The following is a 19,372-nucleotide window of genomic DNA, read 5'->3' on the forward strand; positions in this document are numbered from 1 at the left end:
AAGTCATTCTCCGTCCAGCTTTGTTCTGTTGCTGGTGAGGAACTGCGTTCCTTTGCAGGACGAGAGGCGCTCTGCTTTTTAGAGTTTCCAGTTTTTCTGCTCTGTTTTCTCCCCATCTTTGTAGTTTTTTCTACTTTTGGTCTTTGATGATGGTGATGTACAGATGGGTTTTTGGTGTGGATGTCCTTTCTGTTTGTTAGTTTTCCTTCTACCAGACAGGACCCTCGGCTGCAGGTCTGTTGGAGTTTGCTAGAGGTCCACTCCAGACCCTGTTTGGCTGGGTGTCAGCAGCGGTGGCTGCAGAACAGCGGATTTTCGTGAGCCCACAAATTCGGCTGTCTGATAGTTCCTCTGGAAGTTTTGTCTCAGAGGACTACCCAGCCGAGTGAGGTGTCAGTCTGTCCCTACTGGGGGGTGCCTCCCAGTTAGTCTGCTCGGGGGTGAGGGACCCACTTTAGGAGGCAGTCTGTCCGTTCTCAGATCTCCAGCTGCGTGCTGGGAGAAGCACTACTCTCTTCAAAGCTGTCAGTCAGACAGGGACATTTAAGTCTGCAGAGGTTCCTGCTGAGTTTTTGTTTGTCTATGCCCTGCCCCCAGAGGTGGAGCCTACAGAGGCAGGCAGGCCTCCTTGAGCTGTGGTGGGCTCCACCCAGTTCGAGCTTCCTGGCTGTTTTGTTTACCTAAGCAAGCCTGGGCAATGGCGGGCACCCCTCCCCCAGCCTCACTGCCGCCTTGCAGCTTGATCTCAGACTGCTGTGCTAGCAATCAGCGAGACTCTGTGGGCATAGGACCCTCTGAGCCAGGTGCGGGACACAATCTCCTAGTGTGCCGTTTTCCAGGCCCGTTGGAAAAGCGCAGTATTAGGGTGGGACTGACCCGATTTTCCAGGTGCCGTCTGTTACCCCTTTCTTTGACTAGGAAAGGGAACTCCCTGGCCTCTTGCGCCTCCTGAGTGAGGCAATGCCTCGCCCTGCTTTGGCTCACACACGGTGCTTTTCACTGACTGTCCTGCACCCACTGTTTGGCATTCCCTAGTGAGTTGAAACTGGTACCTCAAACAGAAATGCAGAAATCACCCGTCTTCTGTGTCGCTCAGGCTGGGAGCTGTAGACCGGAGCTGTTCCTATTCGGCCATCTTGGCTCCACTGGAAATTTTTTTTACAATTGGCAGTTCGTTTTAATGAGTTGATGTATTTGCAAAAGTAAAGGCAACTTAGTGACTCATCGTATTTAATCAGTGACTGACAAACAGGAGGAAAATTCTTAAGAAGTGTTCCCTCTTATTCAGAGGTTTTCAGTGGTGGCAGGGGGTGCCACCCACTACACGATGTTTAGAGTTGAGGTGGGGTGGCCTTTCAGTATAACAGTGGTTGAAGAGTGCTACTGACATTTAGTGGGTGGGGGGCCAGTGTATCAAACATCCTGCAATGGGGAGACAGTCTGATACAACTAAGAATTGTTCCACCCAAAATTCAACAGTGTGCCCTCTAAGAAACACTTCTCTGTGCTAATTTATTTAATACTTGGTAAATAACATTTTTTTGTAAAATATAAACAGAATTTTTATATTTTAAAAACTCAGAAGTGAAGATGCCTCCCTCTAAAAATATAAGTTATACACACATACACACACACATACACACACTCATACACTCGTGCTATAGGACCAAGCAACTTGCAAATCTGGGGATGTGTATTCTCATGGGTAGGTTGTGCATTGTGGTCTGAGCATACCTGATTGCTGCTCAGCTGTGTCTCCCATTCCCACATGTGTCTTATCCTTGTGACAGTGTTAATCGCTTGGCTGCCCTTGCTACTTGTCTGTCCTCACCTCAGCTGGATCCCTGCCCTCCTCTTCTAACTGGACAACTTTGCTACCACCTCTGGTCATTCATCTGACTTACAGCTGTGGCGTCTACACTCTGTGGTGTCTTGTGGCTTCTGAGGCTCAGCTTGGGGTGTCTGGCTAGATTGTGCAGATTGGCTCATCTCTTAAATGACCTGACTGAATTTTAAGGCTAACAGCTGTGATTTTTAACACCGTTAGTTATTATAACTTCATTTTTGCGGTGATTTACACTTTACAAAGCACACTTTTGCATGCGTTCCTTCATTTTTTGTTCTTTCAATAATTTTGTGAGGTAGGTGAAGCAGGTCTTGTCTGTAATTTATAGGTTGTTGCATAGAAGTCAGCTAATCTGATTCTTTTATTTTATATTTGCAGAAACTGAAGCCCAGATAAATTAAGTAATTTGTTTAAGATTTCATGCAAGCAAAAGTTGACACAGAGTCTCAAATATTCCCTCTCCTCTATCAGGTATTCTGATCTAAGATTTGAAGAGAAGGGCCTATTGTGTGGGTAGATGAATGTAAATTCTGAAAGTCTGGTTTGAGGCAGAGGGTGGCTTACACAGTGATATGTTATTTATTGGGCACCACCAATGCCTCACATCAGAGGGTTTGGGGGTTTCACTGAAACTTCAGTATATTGCAGTGCCTTCAGGTCAGACCCACCAGGAAGACTCAAAAAGTGCTCAGCTTTCTCTTCTTCTGGGATAGAGTTATGCAGAGGCCCTCCCCAAGGAGGCCCCTCACCTATTAGGAAAGTGGCTGCAGTGGTTTGAGCCAGAATCATGTGGTCCAGATAGATGTGCTCTATTCAGCATCTGTATTAGACCCAGCAGCACCTTTCCTCTCTGTGCAGGTCACTGTCTTTCTACCCTAGGGACAAGCTACTGAAGCAGTGTAGTTTGAGCTTTGATGGCCACCATGTGGCATGATCATGGTGCACTGCGGCCTCAAACTCATGGGCTCAAGAGAAACTCCTGCCTTGGCCTCCTGAGTAGCTGGGACTATAGGCGAGCATGATCATGCCTAGCTGGTTTTTTTATGTTTTTATTTTTTCTAGAGACAGGGGTCTAACTATGTTGCCAGGGCTGGCCTTGAACTCCTGGCCTCAAGCAATCCTCCCACCTTGGCCTCCCAAAGCGCTGGGATTATAGGTGTGAGCCACTGTGCCTGACTTTGATTCTTTTTTTCTTTTTCTTTGTCATTATTATTGTTTTTCTTGTTATTTTAGCACCTTTTCATCATATTTTCAGGGATTTACTTGTTTGCTTTCTTCTTTTTCCATTCTTATTTCTCCCATCTCAAGAAGGGAACAGATCTTGGGCTTAGTACTAAGACTGATCAGTGGTGATGGTGATCTACCAATTGGTTCTTAAAATCTTACTCTTGCCTTAGGCCACACAGAGTGCACTGTGGCCTTGTGGCTTGTGTAACTCCAGCTGTGGTTGAGAGATATTCTAATGATTCGTAAAAAATAAGAAAGTTCCAGGCCTTAGAGGCAGCATGACACTGTCGAGAGCCTCCCAGGGAAGTAGCTTGGACTCAGTTATGCCCAGAATGCCTTAAGCATTTGCTGTATCTTCTCATTCTGATGTTACTGATGGTCCTGGCAGCTAGAGGTAGTTCAGGGCTAAAGCCCTCTAAAATATTATCAGTGTGACAAATGTTGGTCTTTTTAGCATTAAGATGAGTGAAAAAAGAATCGCCAGCCCAGCCCCTCTGAAAAACTATTTTCTTTTTCTCTTATTGATTCCAGTGTAATTGTAACTTAACCCATTGCTGCATTGGAGACAATATGGAATTGTTGTATAAATGTTTTTCCCCCAAAATGGTAGTTTTTCTAGGAATAGGACTAGATTCAGGATGAACAGTCTGGGTTAGTGGACTCTGATAGGATCCCAGGATGTTGCATATTGTTAGGACTAGTCTATTACTTATGTGAGGGGTTCAAACTGTGGGGGAACATTTATCATTTTTTGTGGTTGTATACTTTCATTATTTTTTTTTAAATGAAGGCCTAAAACCATGCAGTGAATCTGAAAAGTATAATTAATCTAAACTTACAGTTTCTACTATGTTTAGGGTTGGGGCTCTTATTCTCTAAGGTTACAACTTTGTTTTGAGGAAAAAATGGATACTTTTAATCTAAAAAGCTACCTTATTAAAAATTGAAGATTAAAGTGCCGAATATGCAACTAGTTTTTAAAAAACTTTTTGTTCAAATAAAATAGCAGAAAAGAGCACATACGGCCTGCCGAATTCTTTCTACTAAACACACATGGCAGCCCACACCATCAGCACTCTTGAAGTCCCTTTTGCACCCCCTTTCAATCACTGACCGCAACTCTGTATGGGGAAATGGGTCTACTGTCCTGATTCCTAAAGTCATAGGTAAGTTTAGCCTACTTTTATACTTTATACAAATGGAATTTTACTTCCTTGAGTGTTCAAATAAGAAAAAAATAATCTTTTAAACACTGTCATCTGTCATTTATCACAAAGCTTATAATTTTCCTTGAAAGTACCTTTAGTTCATTAGTACTTAATCATCTCGCCATTTTGGTGATGATACCTATGGTTATTATAGTTTTTTATAGTGGATTTATACATTTACTTCACAACAATCAGGTGCTTGATTTTACTAAATCCAATGATAACCAATTCAAAACCCTACCCATAGCATCCCCCTACCCACCCCTGATATGTTGTAATTCATGCCATTTAGTTGTTGACTTCTCAATATCAGCATCCACTGAGATGTATTCACAGCTCATCTGATCATGAGCCGAGTGGTCCAGTGGAGACCGAGGTCTGGTTTGAAGCGAGTGGGAAAGGATGATGAGATGAGCAGAGGGATCATAGGAACAACCTTGCCCCCTTCCCACATACGTTGATTTTAAAAACTGAAAACTCTGAAGACCTTATGTTCTACCTGCTTCTGTTCCCTGTTGAGGAGACTAGTGCTGTGACAGTAACCTTGGAGTAGTTTTACCCACTTTCTAATTCTGCGACTTTCCCTTCGTGTCCAGCCACTTAAAAGCGCCTATTTATATTTAAGTCTTAGGGTGTCTAAGAGTCTACTTGCTCCTGGATTTTAGGCAAGGTTTAGGGTTTTGTTTGTTTATTGTTATTGTTGTTTTGAGGTGGAATCCAACTCTGTTACCCAGGCTGGAGTGCAGCAATGTGATCTCAGCTCACTGCAGCCTCTGCCTCCTGGGTTCAAGCGATTCTCCTGTCTCAGCCTCCTGAGTAGCTGGGATTACAGGCATGCACCACCACCCCCGGCTGAATTTTGTATTTGTAGTAGAGACAGGGTTTCACCATGTTGGCCAGGCTGGTCTCAAACTCCTGCCCTCAGGTGGTCTGCCCGCCTTGGCCTCCCAAAGTGCTGGGATTACAGGTGTGAGCCACCGCACTCAACCACTGAGGTTTAGCTTCTTGTGAGCCTCCATTTCATGGTCTCTGAGAAATCTAGCATTTGCTTCATGGGTTTGTTCAGCAAATTAGCTACTGTTTTAAGTTCTTATTAATTTCTGTCAGTGTTGCTCAAATTTTAGTGTGTCTAGGAATAAGCTGAGAAGATTGTTAAAAGTGTAGATAACTGAGCCCTAGCTTCAGATAGTCTGATTCTGAAGACCTGGGGCACATCATAGAAATCCGCATTTTTATTGATCCTCAAAGTGATTCTGGCACATGTTGCCTTGAGAAACATTTCTCTAGGTAATAGTTTTCAAACCTTATTATTGTCATGAAGCTATTTATGCAAATGAAATATGATGTGGGAAACCAATATACACAACAATAACATTGGAGCTGTCATGGCTAAAATAGGATTGGCAGGTGTTTGTGAAGCCCTGTCCCTCAGGGACTGAAAGCTCCTGGCCCTGTAAGGCTAAAATGTTACTAGGTTCTTGCTGAACTTAATACAATAAAATGGGCACAATTTTATAGATTCATCGAATACTAGAACTGGAAGAGACCTTTGCAGTTGTTTGATTCTCTCCTCTAATTTTTCAAAACTGTGATTCATAGACGTGTAGTGACTTTTTTAAAGATCTTGTAGTGAAAGTGTGACAAGCCACAGACAGAAATCAGAAATCAGGCCTTCTACCTCCCAATTGAGTGCAACACACACACACACACTTTGGGAGGCCAAGGCGGGCAGATCACCTGAGGGCAGGAGTTTGAGACCAGCCTGGCCAACATGGTGAAACCCTGTCTCTACTACAAATACAAAATTCAGCCGGGGGTGGTGGTGCATGCCTGTAATCCCAGCTACTCAGGAGGCTGAGACAGGAGAATCGCTTGAACCCAGGAGGCAGAGGCTGCAGTGAGCTGAGATCACATTGCTGCACTCCAGCCTGGGTAACAGAGTTGGATTCCACCTCAAAACAACAATAACAATAAACAAACAAAACCCTAAACCTTGCCTAAAATCCAGGAGCAAGCAGACACCCCCCCCCCCCCCCAAAACGTTGCTCTCGTTTTCACTGCACCCTGATTACATAACCTATTTGACAATGTGGCAAGACAAGGAAGTAAATGTTAAGTCCTCAGTCTTCTAACTCTGCCTATCTCATTTTAGCATTGTCTATCTGAAAGAAACTTTGATGCTATGAAATGAGTTTTCATATGCTTTCTTATACCAAAAACAAACCAGGCCCAATATAAAGACATGTAAGATGTTGGAGCAGTTGTACCCAGCAAAGTAAGTTTGATAGATACAACAGAGAGCTAACCTTCCTGCAGGCACCTCTGCTGCCTTTGCCTGGGTATAATGATATTGACAGCTTGGGTAGAAGTGGATATGTAGTTCATGGATAAACCAATAGCATAACAGCCCTTCCTGATTCAGAGCCAAGCATTCACTTGAAATCGGCACTATAGAATTTGTCTTTATGGGGACTTGAGTAATTACATCAGTGTGAAGGTACAGTATTTGATAGGGATAATTTTAATACGCATTCAGTGTTCCATGACCTTAGAAAGCAAATTTTTGGTCCTTGTTTTCTTATTCTCCCCATTGCACATTGAAAGGTCTTTATTGAACAATAAATTAAGGCTATTACTGGCCTTTGTAGAAGGTGAATACAAGAATCATTCTTTTTTGTGGCTTCGTGTCATTTTAAATTATTTTTTCATTTATTACATGCTATGTGCAGGACACATTAATTTGGCTGCTCTCTCTTCCACCTAGCCATTTTGCTGCATATATAGACCTCAAGCAAGCCATAGTCATATTTCACTTGGTAAATTCCTACTTTGTTAGTTCCAGGAAAAAATTCCATCTTTAAGAATTTTTGTTCACTGTTTTTGTCAGAAAATGGAAAGTATGCAACAATGTGTTTTCTTTTCTGCCATAACTGCCAGAAAATTAAGAGCCAAATTTTAGTAATAATCTAATCTTGGGAGTTTGGCAGCATCTTCTCTCTCTGTTTCCTTTATTTGGCCTAGTTGGTCTCTATTTTTTTATCCTGAATTGACCTGTTCTACATTTTTAAAATTGGGGCTACTGTAAACATTCTTTGGAGAAGAATTGGTCATTTCTTTTCATGTGCATTTGATTTGATGTCTATGTGCCTGAATTACGCTGACTCCAATGAGAAAGGAATGAGATAGGAGTAATTGGTTCCCAAAATCTTTGAGATGGAAAAGCATGCAAGGAGCAGAGCAAAACAGTGAAATACATCAAAGTGTTTTGAAAAATGGTTTTTGAAGATGCTTCTTTAATGTACTTGCTATTTGTGAGCCTATCAACAGGCTGAGCATGAGGTCTTTTGAAAATTTCTTATTGATGGGACTGCAGTGCCCAAAGAATTCAGATTTGGCAGGCTGTTTCATGGTAGAGTCTGTGTTACCTTGGAGCGTGAATGGCATTGAGTTGTTTGCTGTCTGTGTGGTGCTTTTGTTCAGCCCAATTCCTCTTTCTTTTGCCATTTGTCATAAATTACAATGTGCTGAGATCAACAAAAGATGTTTTTCTGCTCCCAGCTGAGGTGAGGGCCTTCAGCGATGGTCTGGTGAAGGCTGAGCTCTACCATGCAGGTCTTTCCAACCCTAAGGACTCCGTTGGGATACTTGCCTTGTTCCCTTATATAGCAAATGCCATAGGGGGTCAGGAGAAAATATGCCCTCCTCCTGGTCTCCAGTATTAGCCCTACTGTGTCTGTTGATAAGCATGTGATCACATGGACAGTTTTGAGGTAATTGAATGTGTCAGGAGAAAAATACTTGTTAATTTCAAAAAAAAAAAATAACTTACACAAAAATATAAATGCATAAAGAACTTCCCTGGTTAAAGAATAGATTGCTGTTTTCATGTTTCCTGTGTAAATTACCCTTCACACCTGTAATAAGTTTCAAAATTTTGCCTTTTGAAAAGATCAGCTCATGCTCTGTGGATTTCAGTAGACGAATGGCCTTTTAGAGAGTCACAAAGGTGGGGTGTCTGACTCTGAAGACCAGTCTGCCTTCTGAACATTCACTTGTATATTTCTCTAGAAAGATTTAACACACTTAAAAATAAAATTAGTCTTTTAAAACGTTATGTTTATTTGAGGTTGAGAGGCAAGAAATTGCCCTTGCTCTGAAAATGTAGTCATCTTTGGAAAAGTGCAAATAGAAGTTTGTAGATAATGATACTGTTTCATCACTAGGCCAGCATAGTTATTTTAGTTATTTTTTTCTGAGGACTAAATTTACTACAATTGTGCATGAATATGCATGTGGAAGTTTCCAGCTATGAGGCTTTCATTGAAGCTAGAAAAGACATGGAGAAATCAGGTTTTTTTGGTGAAAATAAACATCAATACCCATTTTGATGTGAATATCTGAAGTGTTATGAAACCAACTACATATATTTTTAAAATGTTGAGGCTCATATGTGAAGGGTGAGCACTGTGGGCAAATTTGGAAAGATTCTCTACATTTAAAGATTATTTAAGGGACTGGTATTATACGCACAGGATAGGCTTAATAATCAGTCACAACAGATTCTGGAGTGGACTGGGGAGAAGTATGGGATAGTGCAGTGAGATGTATGTTATTAGTCTCAGATTATAGCATGTCAGAGAAAGAAAACACATGCTGAACTTAATGAACCCCATTAATCGTCTCAGCTCCTCCTCCTAATTTCTTTCGGTGCCTCACTGCTGTTTAGACTGGGAGGCACGCATTGACAGCCACGGCAGGATCTTCTACGTGGATCACGTAAACAGAACCACGACGTGGCAGCGACCGACAGCTCCCCCAGCCCCGCAGGTGCTGCAGAGATCTAACTCCATACAGCAAATGGAGCAGCTGAACCGGCGGTGAGGATGAGCATTTTGCTGTGACTGTTGTATTTTGTGGTTGGGCTAATTTTTACTTGGCACAAAGAAGACATGGTTGTCTCTTTGATCTTTGTGTGTCCTGTCATTAAAGTGTAGCTGTTACCTCTTTTGATTCCCAGACTTCAATTGGACTTCTCTTGATTAAAAAAAAAAAATACTCACCCACATATATACCTTGTTTGGAAACTAGAGAACAAATAAATAAATATGACCCCTTTAGTCAACCCAAGCATTGATGTTTAGTAAAGCAGAACATGTGCATTTGTTATTTAAAGCCACACATCTTTTCTAGTCTCTAGAATCTTTGTTTGTGGCTTCTCATTATTATCAATCTAAGCTTTTTAGATGAGTTGTTCTTTTTCAAGAATTAATTGCTGTGGAACATAAAATTTTTTTTTCCTTTAACAATATAGAAATTTACTTTTCTTTAGTTAAGGGCCACATAATTTTTTTAGTGTTATTAATTTGCCAGGAAAATGTTCCCCAAACAATGGACAGAAGAAATTTAATGCAGTGTAATTTAAACAGCAGATGGCCAAGAAGTCCAGGGAATGGGGGTTGGAGGAGGAAATAGTTGAAGCTGAGAAGATAGTGAAAAGTTTTAGACTCTTGGGGAGCAGTTGAGTCCCATCTTTTAAAGGCTGCTGGAATGTAACTCTAAACTCATGATTTTAGATATCAGAGTATCCGCAGAACCATGACCAATGAGAGGCCTGAGGAAAATACCAATGCTATTGATGGGGCAGGGGAGGAAGCTGACTTTCACCAAGCCAGTGCAGGTAAGAGCTTTGGGCTTTGTTTTTGTAATTTCATAAAAGTCAAAATAGAAACAAATAAAGATTCCCAACAAAAAAGGCTTTTCTTTTGGAGAACTTTTGCTCTTCAATAAGATCTGGTAATCCAACTCAAAAAACAGAATTCACCAGAAACCTCTTCTAATCCTCAATGTTTAATTAATATTAAGAAAAGAATCACAAAACCCAAGTAGAATATAAATTACTTTAATTTATTGATCTGTGGGATATTGGAAAAAGAATCAGATCATTTAAAACACATAAGAATGCATTAAAATGTTAATAGTGACTAGAAATATTACTTAACTGAATTTTAGTGTAATTAAGAACAGTCATGTTTTATGTATGAATTTACAGCAAAGAAAAAAGCATTAGGGGATTAAACTGATAGCACATGATGTAGGTATCATATAGTTCTTTTGAAATGCAGACTGAAGTGAGTAGATAGTTTTCACATCATAGAAAGATTTCCCTGACAGCCTCTGTGGTCTGCCCCGTCTAGATTTCCGACGGGAGAACATCCTGCCTCACTCTACCTCCAGATCCAGGCTCACGTTGCTGTTACAGTCTCCCCCCGTGAAGTTCCTCATCAGCCCAGAGTTCTTCACCGTGCTGCATTCTAACCCTGTGAGTAGCGAATCTGAAAGAGTGTGAAGGAAAACAACAGGCCAAAGCAAATGATCGTTGTTTTTGTAGTAATAGCAGGAATGATAATGGCGAATGTTTCCAGAGCACTTAGTGTGTTCCGAGCTCTGTGTTGAGCACTGTACACTTTGACCCGTTTAGTCCAAAGAAACCATTTGAGTTAGTTGGGCTGCTGTAACAAAGCACTGTAAGCTGGGTGGCCTATAAGCAACAGAAATTTATTTCTCATGGTTCTGGAGCTGCGAAGGCCAAGATTGAGGCGTTAGCAGATATGGTGTCTGATGACAGTCCATTTCCTTGTGTGTAGATAGCCATCTTCTCCCTCCATCTTCATATGGTCTAAGGGCTGAGGGCTCTCTCTCAGGCTTCTTTTATAAGGGTATTAATTCCTAATTACCTCTTAGGTCATCTCCTGCCCCCATCTCCTAATACTATTATATTGGTGATTAGGTGTCAACATACGAACTTTGGGGGACACAAACATCGGACCCATAACAGGAGGATTTAAAGGATTATTCCACAAGTCTCTGAGGGCTGAGGGAGTGGCTTACTGAAGATAGTAATTAAAGGAAGGTCATTTTAACTGCACATGAAGTGATTTAGAATGAGGGGAACATTGGCCATAGCAGTCTAACTGGATATAATCCATTCAGCATGGCATGTGTTGTTAGGAACCTGTACTAGGATATAAGAAAATAGACAAAAAGGATTCAGCATGAGAGGAATCGCAGACAAGGAGTTGGCAAGATTTGGTGGGTAAATAGGTAGAATAGAAACTGAAGAAGTTGACCTTGAGTTTTAATAATAATAATAATATATAATAATAATAATACATAAATAATGAATAATACCAGGAAAATTCGAATGAGGGACTTGTTAAAGGAATTGAAGGAGAACATACTGAATTTAACAAGACACGTTGTACACTTTCAGAAAAACAGAGTAGATCATAGAGAAAAATATAAGTCAACATAGTCCTATCACCAGGAGTTGGTGGTGAGGTAATTAGTGTATATTAATACATATTTATTTATTTTAATATTTTTCTGCCTTACTTCTTTATTCTTTAGCTTTGCTTTACAAGTATAAACATCTGTCTGCCTTTCCTCATCATTGTCTCCTGGTTTACAGGTTTAGCTTGGAGCAGAGAAGACTCGGGAGGAGAGTAAGCAATGAATAACATGCTAGCTATCCTCATATATTATGTGAGAGGGGTTAGATTTACTGAGCACTCAGCTTCGCAAGTTTGTTAATGATTATGTGCTAGGCACCGAGCTAAGACCTAGGGATACAGAGATGACAGCAACTGGGCCCTGGCATCCCAGACTTGGGAGTAATTATAATGTCATAACCAGAATTACAAGTGCAGTAATGGATGGCTATAGAAGATACACTGCTGGAGTGGACGGTTAACTCCAAAGGGAAGGCACACGGAAGGGGCCATAGACAGGTTTGCATCTGAGATTAGTTTTAAAGGCTGATTAAGAGCTTGCCCCAGAAACAAGATGGGCAGGAGTACTCTAGGTAGAAGGAGCATCATTTGCAAAACAATCGATTCATGAAGCTGCAAGTCTGTCTTGATAATTACTGCAGAAGTTCTAAAACTGGATTATTAGTATTGTAAGCAATTCGGTGTTGCTGGTGTATTGAGAACATAGGACACTGCTGAAAGTCAGATTTGAGCCTGGGAAGGGATACAGAAGCCAGGTTACACAAACCTAAATTCATGTATGGGACAATTCTAGGAGGTGACAGGCTTTCATGCAAGGTGGAATGGGCTAACATTTAGAGTTGTCACTGTAACACAGAAAAAAATCATGCTTTAATAGGAAGAGCCTCGGACTTGGAGTCAGATGGCACAAGCTCCCCTTTGTTTTTTGTTCATTTGTTCATGCCTTCATTTAATCAGTATTTATTAAATGTCTGTGATTTGCCTGGTACATTCTAGACTCTGGGAATAGAGTGGTAAATAAGACAGAGTAGAACATAGATAACAGACTAGTGAGTAAAAAAGATAATGCAAGATGCAAGTACTGCAGTGTGGTGTGAGGCAACTGAAACCACACACTGGGACAGAGTTACTTGGGGATGAGGTGGAGGAGGCACTATTTTATTTTTATGTATTTATTTTATCTCAAAATCTCACAAGGAGGCACTATTTTAGATCAGGTGGACAGGAAGGCCTTTCCAAGGGAGCCACATTCAAGCCGTCATAAAATGCTCAGAAGCCGATAAGGTAAATGTCTGAGAACAGAACCTGCCTTGCCAAGGAAGTGCAGAGACTCAGGGGAGGAATGAGTTTTCTGTGGTACATAATATAGTCAGAGAAGTGCGCAGGGCTACAGAAGCTTGGGCTTGCATGATCTGGCAAGGCATTTGGGCTTTATTTTGAAAGGGTTTTCTATATGGGAGTAATTTAGAGTTTTTAAAGTTCCTTCTAGCTATTATGCAAAGAATGAGTTTTAGAGGGCAAGATTGGCATCAGGGAGACTAAGTGAAGAGGTACTGTGGTAAGGCATGGAAGTGGCTTGGGCTAATGCAGTTAGCAGTAGAGACGGTGACAAGTGGGTGAATATTGGATATATTTTGAAGACAGAGATGACATTCTTGCTAATAGATTGGAATACAGAATAGGAGAAAAAGGGGCTTCAAGAAGGAGCAACTGTAGCTAGACTAATAAAGAAGAAAAGAGATAAGACTCAAATAAACACAATCAGAAATGATAAGGGACAGATTGCCACTGACCCCGCAGAAATACAACCAACCATGTCAGAGAATACTATGAACACCTCTATGTACATAAACTAGAAAATCTAGAAGAAATAGATAAGTTCCTGGACACATACACCCTCCCAAGACTGAACTAGTATGAAATTGAATCTGTGAATAGACCAATAATGAGTTCTGAAATTGAGGCAGCTATAAATGGTCTACCAACCAAAAAAAGCCCGGGATCAGATGGATTGACAGCTGAATACTACTAGAGATACAAAAAAGAGCTGGTACCATTTCTACTGAAATGACTTCAAAAAATTGAAAAGGAGGGACTCCTCCCTAACTCATTCTATGAGGCCAGCATCATCTTGACACCAAAACCTGGCAGAGATATAACAGAAAAAGAAAACTTCAGGCCAATGTCCTTGATGAGCATCAATGCAAAAATTCTCAATAAAATACTGGAATCCAGCAGCACATCAAAAAAGTTATCCACCACAATCAAATTGACTTTATCCCCAGGATGCAGGGTTGGTTCAACATATGCAAATCAATACATGTGATTCATCACATAAACAGAACTAAAGACAGAAACCGCATGATTATTTCAATAGACGCAGAAAAGGCCTGCGATAAAATTCAGCATCCCTTCATGTTAAAAACTCTCAATCAACTAGGTATTGAAGGAACATACCTCAAAGTAATAAGAGCTATATATGACAAACCAACATCCAGTATCATGCTGAATGGGCAAAAGCTGGAAGCATTCCCCTTGACATCCAGCACAAGGCAACCTTGCCCTCTGTCACCACTCCTATTCAACATAGTATTGGAAGTTCTGGCCAGGGCAATCAGGCAAGAGAAAGAAATAAAAGGTATTCAACTAGGAAGAAAGGAAGTCAAATTATCTTTGTTTGCAGATGACATGATTCTACATCTAGAAAGCTCAGTTGTCTCAGCCCAAAAGATTCTTAAGCTGATAAGCAACTTCAGTCTCGGAATGCAAAATCAATGTGCAAAAATTGCTAGCATTCCTATACACCAACAACAGGCAAGCAGAGAGCCAAATAATGAATGAACTCCCATTCACAATTGCTACAAAAAGAATAAAATACCTAGGAATATAGCTAACAAGGGAAATGAAGGACTTCTTCAAGGAAAACTACAAACCACTGCTCAAAAAGAAATCAGAGAAGACACAAACAAAAGGAAAAACATTCCATCCTCATGGATAGGAAGAATCAATGTCATGAAAATGGCCATATTGCCCAAAGTAATTTATAGATTCAATGCTGTCCCCATCAAGCTACCATTAACATTCTTCACAGAATTAGAAAAAAACTATTTTAAAACTCATATAGAACCAAAAAAGAGCCTGAATAGTCAAGACAATCCTAAACAACAACAACAAAGCTGGAGGCATCACACTTCCTGACTTACAACTATACTAGTAATTTCTAACTATACTAGTAACTTACAACTATACTAGTAACCAAAACAGCATGGTACTGATACAAAAACAGACACATAGACCAATGGAACAGAATAGAAAACTCAGAAATAAGACTGCACACCTACAACCATTTGACCTTCAGCAAACCTGACAAAAACAAACATTGGGGAAAGGATTGATTCCCTATTTAATAAATGGTGGTGGGAGAACTGGCTAGCCATATGCAGAAAATTGAAACTGGACCCTTTCCTTACATTATATACAAAAATTAACTCAAGATGGATTAAAGACTTAAATGTAAAACTGAAAACCATAAAAACCCTACAAAAAATCTACGCAATACTATTCAGGACATAGGCACAGGCAAAGATTTCATGACAAAAGTGCCAAAAGCAATTGCAACAAAAGCAAAAATTGACATGTGGGATCTAATTAAACTAAAGGGCTTCTACACAGCAAAAGAAACTATAATCAGAGTGAACAGACAACCTACAGAATGGGAGAAAATTTTTGTAATCTGTCCATGTGACAAAGGTCTAATGTCCAAAGTCTACAAAGAACTTAAACAAATTTACGAGAAAAAAAAACAAACAATCCCATTAAAAAGTGGGCAGAGGATATGAATAGACAATTCTCAAAAGAAGACATACACTTGGCCGATAAACATATGAAAAAAAGCTCAACATCACTGATCATTATAGAAATGCAAATCAAAACCACAATGAGATGTCATCTCATGCCAGTCAGAATGGCCATTATGAAAAAGTAAGAATACAACAGATGCTGGCGAAGTTACAGAGATAAAGAAATGCTTCTACACTTTCAGTGGGGGTGTAAATTAGTTCAACCACTGTGAAAGACAGTGTGGCGATTCCCTAAAGATCTAGACCAGAAATACCGTTTGACCCAGCAATCCCATTACTGGTTATATAACTAAAGGAATATAAATCATTCTATTATAAAGATACATGAACATGTATGTTCACTGCAGCACTATTCACAATGTCAAAGACATGGAATCAACCCAAATGCCCATCAGTGATAGACTGGATAAAGAAAATGTGGTACATATACACCGTGGAATACTGTGCAATCATAAAAAGGAATGCAATCATGTCCTTTCCAGGGGCATGGATGGAGTTGGAAGCTATTATTCTCAGCAAACTAAAACACAAACAGAAAACCAAACACCACATGTTCTCACTTATAAGTGGGAGCTGAATGATGAGAACCCATGGACACATGGCCGGGAACATGGACACATGGCAGGGTGCCTGTCGGGGGTGGGGTAGGGAGAGGGCGAGCATCAGGGATAATAGCTAATGGATGCTGGGCCTAATACCTAGGTAATAGGATGATCTGTGCAGCAAACCACCATGGCACACGTTTATCTATGTAACAAACCTGCACAACCTGCACACATACCCCTGAACTTAAAAGATGAAGAAAAAAAAAGAGCAACTGATTGCATGGTAGTGTTCATGTGTTTTCTGGTTAACACTGGCTTTCTGGAGAAAAAAAGTGTGTATATTTGTGTGTATGTAGGTTGTGTTTATACACACACATATATGTATGTGTATAAATATATGCATGTGAGATATATGTATATATAGAGAGATATATATGTATGTATAGATATAGATATAGATATAGATATATATGTATAGATAGAGGCATCACACTTCCTGACTTATAATTTACAAATAATAGTAAAAGAGACACTGAATGCTTTTGTTGATTTTTGCTACCTACAGTGGTAATTGAAGAACAAGTATAGTTCCAACAAGAATATTTTCATTTGCATTAACAAGTAAAGACAACAGTGTAAAAGGGAGACATGTTGGAGTTTCATATTCCTTTGTCAATAGTTTTTGAATACTAGACTTACATTTCTTCATTTTATGTGTGTTTGTGCTATTTGCAATGTAACAGCGCAATTTGAAGTTTCATCTGCGTTTTAATTTTCTCCATTAATTTCTTAAGTCTGGACCTTAGGTAAAGAAAAAGGCAGTAAACTTTTCCTATAAAGGGCCAGAGAGTAAATATTTTAGGCTTTTGGCCCAAAGACAACATGTAAGCAAATGGCCCTGGCTGAGTTCCAATGAAACTTTGTTTACAAACACAGACAGCTAGCCATTGGGCCTGTAGGTTGCCCACCCCTAGTCTAGACAGCCTACAGAACAATAAATCAAGCCCTGATATTGCATTTCCTGATTTCTGTAGTGTTAATACGCCCACTATGGCCAATGTCAAACCATTACCAATGACATCATGAAGCACAGAGTTCTAACTTCTCTCTTTGGGCTGCCGTCTTCATACAAGTTCCTCATCACTGCAGTGTTTCAAGTAGAGACTGGATTAATAGTCACTGAGTTGTGGTATAAGGCTGTGGGAATTTTTTTTTTTTTTTTTTGAGACAGAGTTTCACGCTGTTGCCCAGGCTGGAGTGCAGTGGTGCCATCTCGGCTCACTGCAAGCTCCACCTCCTGGGTTCACGCCATTCTCCTGCCTCAGCCTCCCGGGTAGCTGGGGCCACAGACGCCCACCACCATGCCCAGCTAATTTTTTGTATTTTTAGTAGAGACGGGGTTTCACCATGTTAGCCAGGATGGTCTCGATCTCCTGACCTCGTGATCCGCCCACCTCGGCCTCCCAAAGTGCTGGGATTAAAGGCGTGAGCCACCGTGCCAGGTCCAAGGCCGTGGTTTTTAAACTTGGTGACTTTAAAAAATAAAATGCATATTCTTGGTACCTAAACTTTAGAGATTCTGGTTCAGTAGGTCTGGAGTGGGTCCCAGCAGTCTGTTTTAATTTTGCTTTGTTTTGTTTTAGGCCCCTTAAGTGATTCTGATACAATTGTGGCCTGTAGTCTGGGAACTCCTAGGATAAAGAGATTTTCATTAAATGCCCTTACCGTGTTTGTCACAACTATAACTCTCCTGGACTTTTCACAACTAACATGTTTTAACAGTATGAAAATACTAAGCAGCTTACGGCTTTTTTTTTTTAAACTTATTTTGTTTTCGTGTTTTTGTCGTGTTTCTTTTTTCTTTAGTTGGGCATGATTTTAGAATTTATTTTGCTGGATAGTCTATCTTGATTTCAAAGTATTCTTTCTAAAGCATTTTAATTTTTTTCTTCCTCTTATTGAACTGCATTCATATTAGCTAAAAAGATGATCCATGCTGTGCATTTATACATTTCTGTAAGGCTTAAATTCTATGGGTTTAGGAAGTATTATTTTCCTGACTTATATATGGCAAATATTGAAGTAGCTGAATTTGTCTTGCTAGAAGTCTCAAGATATGAATTAATGGAGGTAACTCAGACAATTTTTTCTAAAGTGCATTACTTGCTGGAATTTTTTCTTTTTTCCTAGATTAACAGAAAATGTTACAAAATAAACTTTTTATTTGATTTCTGTATTTTAAGATTTATTGTCTAGAGTTTTTTGCTAGAATTGTTTATGATCTATACCTCTTTCAGTTACTTCCCTGTTCGTATTATTGAAAATGTTCAATATGCAAAAGGAGTGTATTTAATAATTTTCCTAACTATTTTTTATGACTCGAAGGTATCAGTTTATGTTGAAAGAAAGTAATGAAAAATAGGTGGGAATTGAACAATGAGAACACTGGGACACAGGAAGGGGAACATCACACACCGGGGCCTGTCATGGGGTGGGGGGAGGGGGGAGGGATAGCATTAGGAGATATACCTAATGTAAATGACGAATTAATGGGTGCAGCACACCAACATGGCACATGTATATATGTGTAACAAACATGCACGTTGTGCACATGTACCCTAGAACTTAAAGTATAAGAAAAAAATAATAAATTAAAAAGAAAGAAAAATAGATTACGTGTAGTTGTAATACCTAATAATCCTTACTGGAAAGAAAAGTGTTAAATAGATATATGGTTGTCATAACACTAAAGTAAAACTTGAGAAAGAAAATTTTGTGGGTTTTTTCTTTTTCTTTTTTTGCGTTGTGGTTGCTTTAGGAATTATTCTACTGCCCTCTAATGGTTGTGATCAGATTTCTTTCAAAATTGTCCTGACAAACAATTTCTCTTGTTAATTCAAGATTTAGTTATTAGTACCATGTCTTTTATAGCTGATGTGCCTATATTTGTCTAATTAATGTCATACATAAATGTATTTCATTATATTCAACTGAATAATTTTCCAACATACATGCCAAATAATTACTACTGTGGCTTTTAATGAGCTCTAAAAATACATTAATTCTAGCGTTTAAGTTTCTTAGTACTTAATGAAGAAAAATACTGTTCCAAAATCCATAAGTATATTCTTGAAACTTGGGAATTCCTGCTATTGCAAAATAGATGAATTGTTCATTTGTAGTTAGTTTTGTTAATGTTAAAATTCCCTTCCATTTTACTCTAGCTAGATGAAAACAATGTAAATCTTGTAAAATTAAAAATATTATGAAGACAGACTGTATAAAACAGGACTATTTTGATATCTCTGCATACATATTATGCAAACATTTCTTGATTTTGTATATATTAAATTTTGTTTAGTGAATAATGTATACAAGTGCTCAAATCTGCTCTCTT

The 19,372-nt window shown here is 39.6% G+C and overlaps 1 protein-coding gene across 4 annotated transcripts in view; it reads left to right on the forward strand.

Moving 5' to 3' along the window:
* The window catches only part of HECW2 (HECT, C2 and WW domain containing E3 ubiquitin protein ligase 2), a 402,919-nt gene that overhangs the window by 281,366 nt on the left and 102,181 nt on the right, over positions 1 to 19,372 (forward strand). For all 4 annotated transcript variants that reach the window (XM_058440001.1, XM_032755095.2, XM_032755096.2 and 1 more), the window contains exons 11-13: positions 9,008 to 9,158; positions 9,855 to 9,958; positions 10,476 to 10,600. In XM_058440001.1, the coding sequence (XP_058295984.1) occupies positions 9,008 to 9,158; positions 9,855 to 9,958; positions 10,476 to 10,600 (380 nt within the window). The remainder of the gene's footprint in view (positions 1 to 9,007; positions 9,159 to 9,854; positions 9,959 to 10,475; positions 10,601 to 19,372) is intronic.

This window comes from Hylobates moloch, unplaced genomic scaffold, assembly GCF_009828535.3.
Source record: "Hylobates moloch isolate HMO894 unplaced genomic scaffold, HMol_V3 SCAFFOLD_1, whole genome shotgun sequence".
NCBI lineage: Eukaryota > Metazoa > Chordata > Mammalia > Primates > Hylobatidae > Hylobates > Hylobates moloch.